Source organism: Anser cygnoides, chromosome 7 (assembly GCF_040182565.1).
Source record: "Anser cygnoides isolate HZ-2024a breed goose chromosome 7, Taihu_goose_T2T_genome, whole genome shotgun sequence".
NCBI lineage: Eukaryota > Metazoa > Chordata > Aves > Anseriformes > Anatidae > Anser > Anser cygnoides.
In genome coordinates this window covers 37,242,234-37,254,888 of record NC_089879.1, presented here as the reverse complement: position 1 = coordinate 37,254,888, position 12,655 = coordinate 37,242,234, and the positions used below count along the sequence as shown (strand labels likewise).

The following is a 12,655-nucleotide window of genomic DNA, read 5'->3' as shown; positions in this document are numbered from 1 at the left end:
CGGCCGGCCGCCGGGGCTGCGGTTCTGTCAGATCGTCGGGGCGAGGTGTCTGTGAGATCCGTGCCTGGAGGTGCGCTGAGATGAGCGACCGTGGCAAGTCCTACCGAAAACTCCGAGCAGGCAGGTGTCGCGAGGCGGGAGCCTCCTCACGCAGGTGCCCCCATCCCGCAGCCCCCAGCCCATTATCGCTGGGGACGGCCCGCCTGGTCCCTGCCCAGCCTCACAGCTCCGCGGGGCTGGGACCTGGTGGGTGCTGCGGGCGCGCACACCTGCTGGGCTGCATGAGGGGCTCCCTGCTGCTGGAACGGCTTCGTGTCGCTGTGACAGCTCTGCCTCCGTAAGGCCAAGGCTTTAGGCTTGGTTTGTGAGAACCTGTCAGTGTATCGCTATGGAAGACCACAAAAGTTTCATGACGGATGCCATCTTCACTGAAGATGCTCCAGTAAGTCAGCATATAGGTGGGCAGCTCCTTTACCATGTACTGCCTTTACTTAAGACCTAAACAGGACAGCACGAGAGCGGTCGGGCAGGCCACTGGCATGTTTGGGCTCTGTACGCTGAGGTGGCTGGCTGGTGATGTGGGGGAAATTGTCTCACAGTAACACAGTAACAGCTCTGAAGTGGTTTTAGTGTCAGAGGGCCAGCAGCAAACACGGTATAACTCACTTATAATTATGTTGCGTAGGGAAGCACGATGAGGGAAGAATGCTGTCAGTCAAAAGCTTCTAGCTATTCAAATGCAGTTGATGTGGTGCTGTTGCTGCTTGGTTTCATCTACCTGTGTAAGGGATCTTTGACAAATTCAGACCTTGTGTTATGTAAGGTTTGACTATGTTCCTTTGCGACTGAAGTACGTATGCTTAGAATGCATCTTGTTTGGCCTTACTTAAGGTACGATCATGCCCTACAGGTATACCTAAAATTTCGGGTTTTACAAAATGGTGTCTTACATTTTTAAATGGAAGACTGGGCATACAGCAGGCTGTCGTGCATTGAGGTTTTGTCATGCAACTGGGACACCCAAGTTTCCCAATTGTGTTTTATTATGGCTTTTTGACTGTAAAGTGAGTCAGCATAAGAATTTATTTCTGTGTACGTTACAGCTGCATGGCAGGATGAGGTTGTTACAGACCAAATAAAAAAGACCAATAAAAAAATCAACTTAGCTCCCATTGCTATTTGTTACTATTATGTAGACGAGAATATCTTTGCGGCAATTAACAAGAAAAAAATGTGAAATGCTTTTTAAGAGGTAATGGGATTTTGTTTTTAAGCAAGACAATTCTGTAGCCAAGTGCTCAAACGATTTCTCTATCTGTGTACCAGTGCCCAGTGCTTTTGCTGACGTTTTGATGCTGCTGTTCCAATGAAGTGCACAGTAGTTTTCAGGTGATAACAGAATTGGAAGATACTTAGACACAGTACTGCCAGTGTTCAGCAGCCAGCTAGAGGCAGAACTTTATTTTTAAAGATGCCTGCAACAGCATAGTGATTATAAGTATATGACTAGGATTTCAGACACAGCTTTTCAGATCACTCAGTTATGGTTAGTGTTGTTGATCTCTTTCAAAATGGTTGAAGGATAGCTCAGTACTGATGGCTTTTTTTGTTTGTTTAGGTTGTTTTGTTTTTATGTTACACCAGTTTAGTTGCGCTCCATTATTTCTGCAAATTGTGATGAGGAGAGAGTACTATGTGATAGGCTTTGTCTATTTGTGAAAAATTAATGGTGATCTCCTCACAAAATGCCGTAATTAGGAGGTGAAGATACATTTAATGGATTACATGGAACTTATAATTAAAACTACCTCTTCATCAAGTCCAGTGGTAAATGACAAACTCATTAAAATACATTACTTCTTGCCAAGCGTTTAGAATGCAAATGCATTCTAAGCCTTCTAATGCATCTAAGCTTTCCGTCAAGCAAGCTGGCGTTGTTTCTGTAGTTTTGTCTACGATGCAGATGGCATATTTCTGTGTCCGAACAAGTCTTAGATTTGTATCAACATCTTATTTTTGTATATGTACTGTATGCATATGCCTATTGCATATGCATATATATATATATATACACACCCACACATTGGCACTGATATAGTCAGATGTATGTCATTAATTTTTGCAGGTGGAGGGCTTGTCACTTGTTTCTTGAAGAGATAAATGCTGTTTTGCAATAGGTTAGTCAAATTAGACAGGAACATCCTTCTGGAATGAGTAGATACCATCACTTGCGTGCAAGAGACGGGACTGGATGGAGTCAAGGAGGCTGCGGTGTGCATAAGCGTTTGTTCCACGTCTGGTGCAGAGGTGTATTACTCAAATAACCAGCGTATTGTGAAATCTAACATTTGAGCAATCTATTGCTGCTTCCTCACTATCTTATATCTTGTTGGTTGCAAATAATCTGTGAAGCTTTAATCAGTCCAGGTGTCTAGTGTGACTGAGGAGCAAACACAAGGCCAGTAGGTTTCACATGTAGTGCTGAAAGCATTAAACTCGGTGAGAATGTAACGTTCCAGCATCTCCGATGCTTGCTTTGGTGATTCATAAACTTAGTGTCCTACAGGATCCTAAATTTATGTTTATGTATGTGTTTTTGCTCTATAAAGTCAGCTATTGTATGTGTGACATATTCTTTTCTTACTGTCGGTACAGAGGGGTGCGTTACAGCTGAGTAACTGCCTACCTCATCTGATGCCACAAAAGAAACAGCAGTGTAACAGAGCAGCTAATTTGCAGCCCTTCAAGCAGGGAAGGGTGATTTGCAGTGTGCTGAAGTGTAACTTGCACACTACTGAAATGTAGCGTTCGGTTAATCACATTGAATGTGCTAAGGGTTTACACTGCAAGGTCTTAAACAGTAGAAACACTGGAGTCTTCATATTGTGGTTTACAAATCTAGTGTTAGAAAATGCTAATCACAATGTTGTCAGTTTTACCTTGTTGAATTTTTTAAATCTGTGACTTTTATTTAAGAGGTTGTTTAGACTCTTTCTACTTAATCCAAGAAGGTGTTTTTACCGTACTCTATGTGACATGACTACAGTCTCCAGTACAAATAGTGTGTGAGATTCTTTTTAAATTTTTTCCCCTTTCCTGTTTGCAAATGGAATGATAGCATACAGTTTTAAGCATGGGAGTCCTAGTATCTCGGGACTTCCTTAATTCAAACATCTAGCTGAAGTAACTGAAAATGTAGAAATGTCTGTTAATTGAAGATACAAGGCTAGCTATTAGTATATATTTGTTCGTGTCTTCAGCTTATTTGCAAAAATAAGTTGTGTTACATATTCCACACCTCTCGTCTCTTGAAACTTTCCATCCCAGATAGCACCTTACTACACAGCCTCTAGTGTACTTGAGAGGGGATGATTGTAAAAAACAGTGGGAGGAGGAGAACTTGAGGATAGAACAGGACTGTCCTGGATAGACCAGGATAGAACTGGTCCTATGATACTACTGATGAAATACTTAGTTTTTAAAATGGAAAGAGTGTCCTGTCTAGGGGCTCTGACTGCAATCCCCTTTATCCTTATATCGTCTTAACTGGAATCTGTCTTTCCCTCCTGTTTTCTTCTACCTGTGTATAACTTAGCATTATTTTGATCTGCTTTATATATTCTAGTATTTAACAGAAACGCTTCTCACACTAGCAAAAATACTTAGGGAGTCTTACAGGTTTTTTACCAAGCAGATGTTGCCTGCTTCAATTATGAGTGAGCTGTATTTCTGGCTCAGTCTTCCACACGAACTTGGCAATACAGTGAACTGGGCTGTGAAGGCCTCTCTTTAAAGCTACAACAAGAAATAAGCTATGTCAGGCATGGTTTGCTACATCTCTATCAAGGGTATTAATCATGTTGACCAATTCTTCATTTCTGGACTTCAGAATTTAACATTTAGCGGAGACTAATATGGCATCCTAAAGAAGAAGAAGTGTGACTGTGTATTTTTGGCAAGCATCTCAAAGTTTGACAGATATTTGTCAGCTAAGGGCCTTTCTTGTTAGCTGTGAGAGGAAGTACGTGAATGAGTTTCCAAGCTCTGTTGGATGCAGTTTGGGAGGTTGTTCCACACCATCTCCCTTCTGCTTGTTCTGTGTTCTGTTTTCTTATCTTGCCGAGTAGGAGTTAACGAAATCCATCATTTAGTGGACAGATGTCGTGTCTGTAAAGCATTTCTCCTGCTCTAAATGAGCCAAAACAATTGCAAACTCACTGGCTTTGAGATTCAGCCAATAGTGTTATCCAGCTTTGAGCATTCAGTTAGTGAAGGCTGCAGTTGCAGCAGCGCTATTTGGGAGATGGAAAGACCTTGAATCTGCTTCCTCTGCTAATGCTTAATAGGAACTCGGTAAAGAGGGAGACTTATTTGGTGGTGTTGATACTGATGCTACCTTTGGTAGGTACAGCAAGTGCTTGCCCTGCCAGCTGTAGGCATCAGGTGTTGGCTTAGCAAGGAATGTGATGGTTTTGAATGTTCTAGGCAGCCTTGGAGAATGGCTGCATTCACTCCTACTTGACATTAGGCTGTGTATCTAATCCTTTGGTATTAGTGCATTATTGCCCAAATATGTGCTAGTCAGGAAAATGTAATATGTGATTTCTGAATGAGCCTTTGAAAAATAAAATAACAAAAGCCAGCTCATTCAGTTGTTGACAGTATCTGATGGCTTGTTTTTATGTGGTGGAAGTCATGGTAATGAATTTAAATTTGATTAAAAAGCAAGAATGAATGTTCTTAGCAGTAGAAGGCTTTGCATTTTGAGATGGCTGACAGTGCAGAATCCATAGGCTCTTAATCTCAGTTGATTAAAATGCACTTAAATTGTAAATTATTGGCCAGTATCAGAGTAAACCCCGCAACTGAGTCTGCTCAGTGAAATTTTTATAAACTGGTTTGATGCTCCCCATACTTAAAATCTGGTATTGTAACCTGAATGCAATTCTTAAAATGACAGAATGTGGTTTTGCACGCTTTATATACTCATGACTTCTTGTAGTCTGTATATAGATCACAATATTGTTGTAAGGTGGTTCATTCAAATTTGACTCTTGGTCTGTATGCCAGGTAAATGGTTGCTACTACACTGGGCAAAATGCCTATCGTTTTGTTCCTCGGTTGTATTAAAGAAAAACTTTTTCCTCTCTAATAAAAAAGTAAATCTTCAAGGTACTGTACTAAAGTAACTTTAAAATAATTGGTTCTCTTACAGTGAAAATGTCCTGTTTGGCATGGGAAATCCTCTGCTTGATATCTGTGCGGTTGTGGACAAGGACTTCCTTGACAAGTAAGTCTTGATTTCTTTTCTCTCTCTCTTTTTTTTTTTTTTTTGTCAGTTCTGTCTCCAGAATGATGCCTATAAAGAGGACTAAGTGCTTGTGTAATGCTAAGTTTACACTGACTTCTGAGGGATTTTTGGCTTTTTCTCAAAGAATATTTATTCTATCAGTCATTTTATTGTTCTGGACAGATGAAGTTGTGGTGGTGGTGTCAGTGAACAGTGTTTCAGAATGTGTTTTTAGTATTTGTTTTTTTTTCCTACCAATTAAATATTCTGGTCTTTTAGTGTAATCTTTGGTTGGCTTTAATTGGAAGCAATTGTTAATGTCAGTGTGATGTAGTTAGCTGTTGTATAAATGTGCTTTTTTTGATATATTGTTACAGCACTCTTTTTCTCTTTCTTTGGTAATGAATTTGGGGGCAAATGACCATTTCTGTAACAACAAGAAAAGTTATGCATGTGTACTTTAATTTTTAGATTTCATTTCAATTTATCAGTAAAAAACAGGACCACTCTTATCAGGAAGCCCGTTATCTTACTTAAGCCTAGTTGTTATGCTGCCATCTATATAACCATATCACTGAATTACTGTTTGTATATTCCTGGTAATGTTGAGATTACTCATTCTCAGATCAGTTTATAGAGATGTGGCTCTTCCAGAGTTGTAAAATGTAGTTGTTCTGTTAGATTCTTCAGGATGAGCTCAGTTTCTTCCACTTTCTGCTGCTTTGTGTCTCTAGTTTTCAAGTGATGAGTCAGAAAGTTGATTTCATCTTTCAAAGTGCTCTGCTCACTATTCTTTGTTTCATTTTTAAAATACTGTTTTTCTGTAGTCATTCTGTGTTTTTAAAGGGAATACCGGATCAGGAGTAAATTTCTAATCACTGAATAAAGAACAGGTGCAGAGTTTGAATATGTATTGTCAGCCACAAATCTTTTGTTACGAAGCTTTAATAAACGCAATAATTTATTTGTTTTGCAGCGGATATTTTTATCACTCAAATTTACATATGCAAATTTGAGTCCTGTCAGACAAGTTAAACTATCTCCTGGAACATCATCTGCTTTGTGAGCATTTCTTTACTGCCAAAATACCTCTGTGGAGCATTGAGTTATTTAAAGCAATAAGCAGTCCTCCAGCAGTTTCACAGGGGACCTGCAGATAGTGTGATAGCTCTGCTAATAACCTGGGAACTGGGAAGCTTGTCTACACTCTTCTTACATACCTGACTTTTCTTCTAGCTTCCTGTTTGTCAGTGTGTGTGCATAGTTGTCCACTTAAAAAATGGACAAGCACACTTTTACTCCAAGTCCAACTGTGTTTGCAGTACTTCCTGAAATAGTAATCAAATCCCATGCCTCCTCAGCCTGTGAGGGGAGATGAAGTAGCAAACCTAGTTATTTTAGAAGTCCTAGAATTAAGTTTTTCAAATACTTCAGGGAGGTGGAAGAACACGAGTGTTTCGGGACTGCAAAGCACTTGACAGACACTGTTGATCATACCAGTCAAATTTCTGTTTTTCCTTGTTGAAGAAGGCATGCAGCCATCTCTAGCCCCCTAAGGTTAGCTCTTGGTGTCTTGGCAACAATCGATCGCTTCTGGAGTCTCTCACCTCTTCAGCTAGATGAGCGTTTCAATGGGACCATAAGGCCAGCTGGGCTCTGACTTGAGAGTATGAAAAGAGGCTGTTCTGTTTCTCTCAGTCCGCCATCCTCTCTTGTAAAACCACTCTTTTAAGAGTAAATACCTTTGTTCGGAATAAAGGGCTTGATCTTGCAAGTTTAATCAACGTCTATTGTCAATGAAATAAGAGAATGTTAAAATGAGTCCTGCTGGCCAGATTGTTTTTGTAACTTCTATTAATAAAATGCAAATGGAAACAGTATAAGATTGTGTAGGAATTCTCAAATATTCCTTTAAACAATATATAAACTGTGTACATGCCATTTTATAAACAAACTTGAGAATAAATACATAATAGCAGTCCTACCACTGGCAGATTCAGAACAACTTCCTGCCATGCAATACTGGCTTGAAGAAATGAGCGGTGTTGGAGGGTTGGGTGGATGTTTTTGCCTTGGGTTATTAACATAGCCCTATCACTCTTCTTTCAAAGTTGAATTTTGGTTTAATCTGGACTTGGTCCGAAGTCTTCAGTATCTTGACAATTTTGGAAAGCTTTAAGCCTTTCCTAGACTCTTTATATGAGAGGTGGTCTTAATTTATGTCACAACAGAACTCCACTGTGCCAGTCTGATTTTCAGACCACAGCAGCAGTCTGGCATTACCTGAGCCAGGGAAGTGTTGGCCTCTGTCAGGGAGTTAGGCTTTTTCAATCTCATTTCTTCTGGGGAGACAATCTGAAAAGTTTTAGCAATGTCTGTGGCACTATTGAAAGCTGTTGATATCCAAAACCACTTCAAATTCTGTTCACAGAGCTGGAAAGCAGTCTTGAAGTCCTTGTTTTTTTTTCAGAGTATCTGCATGAAAGAAATATCAGAAAGATAGTGTTTTGCATGTCCTTTTAATTTGAATTAACTCAGTAACTTTTTTTTCCCCACCCCATTTTTCTGGGATATAGATACTTGCTGAAATAAGAGATTTTATGGGTGGTAGGGGAAAGAAAAAAGGGGAGATGCTTTGTGGGTGAATTGCTCACTGTAGCTATGTTAATCTTGTGAAAGTAACGTTACTAAGAGATGCTTATTAAAGCTTTCAGTATAATTTGTTTACTAGATTTTACATGTGACATTCAACAGGAACGATTCCTTTACCTATGGAATTTGTAACAGGCATTTAAGTATAACTTCATAGGATTTAATGTCATATAGGTTAAAGCAGACAAATTCTATTTAACCTATGCTCATGCTTTAAAACCACTTTCCAGAGAAATTCAGTACCTCTAACTTTTGGAAATACTCCTATACCCTGCTGTTAGGAGATGGCATCTGTTTCATTGCTCTCTGTAGAAGGAGCAGTGCTCTTTAGCAGATAGGTAATTTTTAACAACTATAGTTGAACTGTTTAGGCTATAGAGATCTGGTCATTATTTGTCACCTCAAGTGCACATCCAGCGGTTGTAAAGCATGTGTTCACAGGATGGGAACCACAGGTGCAGACTTTGCTGCCAGATTTAGGTGAAAAATACAACTTTAAGCCTTTTCACCTTCATTAATGTGTTTAGTTTGACTTTGGGTACCTTGTCAATTCTCTAGGATGTGTTAGCAGGTATTTGTATTGCTTTAAGTCAAGGGCTATATTATCTGCCCATACAATGCTGAATGTATGGAAAGTACATAGTAAAATTTAAAAAAACATAATTGTCCCTGAAGATTTACCTTTTTAAAAAATGTTTGCTATAATGTTCCATTGTTTCAATAATCCTAGTGAAAGATTGCTACTAAAAGGTAGGTGGTGTGTTGGCTCATTGGGTAGAGAAACTGAACAGCTGAGGATTTTATTAGCTTCTGGTTAGAGTTGTATCTGTAGAACCCAATTTAGCTTATCTCAGGGTGTGAACATAAAACATTGTTGATACTGTTGAGCTAAATTGCATCATCTGACTGCTGTTAAATTTTTTAAAAAAACAATGTTTGCTTACAGAAACTTAAGGTAATGATGGCTGTCTTTAAAAGGACCTCTCTGTACTAGTGGGCCCATAAATTTGGTAGCATGCCTGACAACTTAATTAGAGCTTTTTACAAGCCTGATATTTTTTTCCTAGTGCATTTAGTTAAAGGTCTAGTTTAAATGAGGGAAAGATTTTAGTTAAGTTCCATTTGGAAGAAGCTATATGAAAACTCTACCTATGCAAAGACAGAGCTCTGACTAAGGAGTTGTGACGTTTCCAGGGTACACTAAGCTTGATCAACTTGATCAAGCTTGATCACTTACATACCTGGAAGAGCTTGTAATTATGTGCTTGTAAATAGTATGGAACATGTCGTTGTTAATGTATCAGGGGTTTTCACTTCTTGTACTTGTTTGTAACTTCAGCTTTTTTATTTTTTTTTCAGAAAACCCATTTCATTACATGTCAATAGAATACAAACAGTTCTTGAATTGTATTTTTTAGAATGACCTTGAGACACGACTGACTGACATGTGCGCAGCTTAGCTATATTTTTCACTTCACACCCAAATAGAAACTTTGTTAAAAAAAAGTTTGGGAGTTGTGTTACAAGGCAAATACTGAAATACTGGAATTTTAAACTGGGTCCTTTTTGCCTCCTCTAACAGCAAACAGGGAACTGTAGGTGAAAGAGCTCTGTGAATGAAGTTGGTCTGTTTTTTACTAGGTAGTAATAAATGAAAAGACCCTTGCTGAAGATACCTTTGGTAAAGCTGAGTTTCTCATTGAGGAACTAACGTCGCTCTAAAACAAGATGGTGAAAGTTTCTCTTTGGAAGCAGGACTTGCTGTTTGTACTGAAAAAGACTTCATCTTGGTTTTCTAATCAGACCCTTAAGATTGCTATTTGTTTAGAGTACAGTAGATAAAAATCATTTACTTGATAATGATGATCTGGTTGCAGGCATTCTTGTTAATTACAGGATAATTAGATGTGATTCTAAGACTGTCTTCTATTCCCATTCTTCTACAAACCAAACTAGCAACAGTATAGGAAAGGTACATTATTTTTTTTCTGTTTTGGAAAGTAGTGAAAATTTGATCACTCATGAATTGAAAAATAGAAAAATCCAGTTAAAATTAACAATAATTTGTCTTTTTTTTTTTTACTGTAGGTTAAGTTAATTTGTAATGGAATTGTCTCAAAAGACAAATTTTTAATGATAGCAGTCTTTAAGTTGTTGTCATACCTTTTTTAAAAAAAACGTGTTAAAATTAGATTTTTAAGGAAATTGTAATGCACATTGCTACTTGACTGGTCATGCTTCATTCAGGTCAGGCAGCACACAGTCTTGTCAGCTTTTCTTCTCCCGTTGTGTATATTGGGATGAGATGGATTCTGTCCTTCCATTCTTGAAATGAAATGTGTTGAATACTTCTTTTTTCATAACTTAGTATTTCATCAGGCTGCTCCTGAACAATGTATGAATACCACGTCAGTGTTAGCACTACTGTAGCCTGTGCTGTGAGGTACTCGGCTGCTGCTGGTCCCTGCTGCTGTTGTGGTGCTGGGCCTGGCGTCCCCACCTCCAGGCCTGCTCTGGCTGGGCTTGGCCTCCCTCCTGCTGCCTGGCACCTCTGGTTTCTGCTGTAGCCACAGGGACAGGGTGGAGGCAGCCTGTGCTCCCCTTAATTGCTACTGTTTTTGTTTACCCCTGGCTGAGGGCTGGAGAAGGGTAAACCTGCTGTTGGAAACTTATTTGGCTTTATTTTTGGTGGGGCGGAACTTGGAGTATTCCAGGTTACTGGAGAAAGACCAAGTCTGCATTGCAGACAAGATGTCGTGATGCCAGAAGTTCCCTATTGAGTTCAGATTAAATACAGAGCTGGGGACCAAGATCTTCATTTCACAAACCCTTGCCTCTTGCTTTAATAGTATACTAGAATATCTTGCTGAGAGTGTTATGCTTTTCTATTTTTTGATTGCTATCAAGAGATTCAATGATGAGTTCGCCAGTTTCTGGTGTAGATGCTTGTGTTGTGTGTCATCAGATTATTAATTTGAAACTGTGCTGAACCTTGTAAAACAACGCTGAACCTTTCAGGACAACTTGAAAATCACACTCAGAATAGCTGTGTCTTTGCAAGTTGCATGAATTGATTCCAACAAATTGCCTTTGTTTTCCAGTTTTACTTTGAACTTGTGGTTTTATGTCTGCCTTGTCAGATAAAGACTGGGGAACTATGGCTGGAGAACTTTGTGATTATTTTTCCAGCCTGCTCCAGTGATGTGTGTGTTCTTGTCATCCCCCCCTCCCCACTTGTCCTGAAGTGACAGTGATGTGAGAATCTGAGATGCACGTGACAAAGCATAAAGGGGAGCATGACTGCCTGGTATGACAAGCTGTAACAAGTGAGCAGTGACAAGAAGCTGCAGAAACTCTTCAGAACTTTTCGAATGAAGACCTCCCTCCAAATCTGCTGCTCCTTTTTTAGTTGCTATAACTTCCTTTTTGCAAGAGTGTGTTCCAGCATGTTTCTTTGAAGATAATTGTTTTTAAATTATGCTTGTGATTTTGTTCTGTACAGCAGTACTAGGGAGCAACAGAACACAACTGTTAGTTGGTGTACGTGAGATACTGCTTAGTTGTGTATCTTATGTGTTTGCAATGAAATTCCACTGTCTGTATTATTTTTTTATTTAGTTAGTAATGTCACAAACTGTGAGATGTTGGAGATTGGCTGGGAATTGCCTATTTTTGTTGATTAAAAAAAAATTGTTGATTAAAAAAAATGAGAAGTTATTCTGCCAACCTTTGCAAAAGTTAACCTTTGCAAAATCCCTGACTAGTTTCTTCAGCAATTTTTGTGTCATATATGAACTGAGGCAAACTATGTGTAGAGTTAAATCAACAGATTGCACCATTCAACATACTGAATTAGTTGAGGTAAATTACTTCAGCAATTGCTAGCTTTTTATCATTTTCAAAGTGCCAGCTACTGGTTCCTGCTTTGGCCAAGAACATACTGAGGCATAGCTGACATTTTCAAAGGTAGGACACTTCAAGTTTTATATATAAACTGGGGTTAAAAAAAAAAAATAAAAAAATAAAACAAACAAAAAACAGAACAAATAATAATTAAAAAACAAAAACAAATCAGTGCAAGAAGCCGAGCACCCTAGGGGGATATTTTGAATTTGAAACTTCTGCCGAGTCACAAAATTAGAAATATTCAAGCACCTTTTTCTACAACCAGCCCTGGGTCAAAATTGTTATTCAGTTGAAGCAGGAAGCTACTTTGGGCCGTGTGTGGCAGGAACCATCCAAATGCCTCGGTCCCTTTTTCCTCTGCCAGAATCCTGTGTGTCTGGGCCAGATACTGTGGCTGCAACTGTGTGTGAGATTTAAGATGCAAAACACAGTGGCAATAGCTAAAAGCAAAAGGGAGGAGCAGTTCTTCCCAGAAGCAGTAATTGCTGTTCTTGCTACCTCTGATCCTCCAGTGGTAGGAGAAGATTCCAAGAAGTTTCTCTCCAGCTCTTCTCTGAGTCTCCGTCCTGGTGTTGCTCCTGCATTTTCTTTTTTTAGAATGAAATTAAGATGTTTGCAGTAAAGAAACAAACCTTCTCTGCCATTTTTCACATGCTGTTTTTTCCCAATAAAACTAATGTTCTTTGTGGCTTGGTATGTTTTTTCAGCATAGCTGGAATTTCATAAAGCTGCAGCACTTGTGTCTCTAATTTACTGGTTGCCCTGATCAATGTTTAAAAAGAAATAAAATAAAATTAGAGAAGGTGA

The 12,655-nt window shown here is 39.0% G+C and overlaps 1 protein-coding gene across 2 annotated transcripts in view; it reads left to right on the top strand.

The window, feature by feature from the left end:
- ADK (adenosine kinase) overlaps window positions 1–12,655 on the top strand; it is a 293,088-nt gene that overhangs the window by 8,808 nt on the left and 271,625 nt on the right. For both annotated transcript variants that reach the window (XM_067000398.1, XM_048060308.2), the window contains exon 2: window positions 5,216–5,290. In XM_067000398.1, the coding sequence (XP_066856499.1) occupies window positions 5,216–5,290 (75 nt within the window). The remainder of the gene's footprint in view (window positions 1–5,215; window positions 5,291–12,655) is intronic.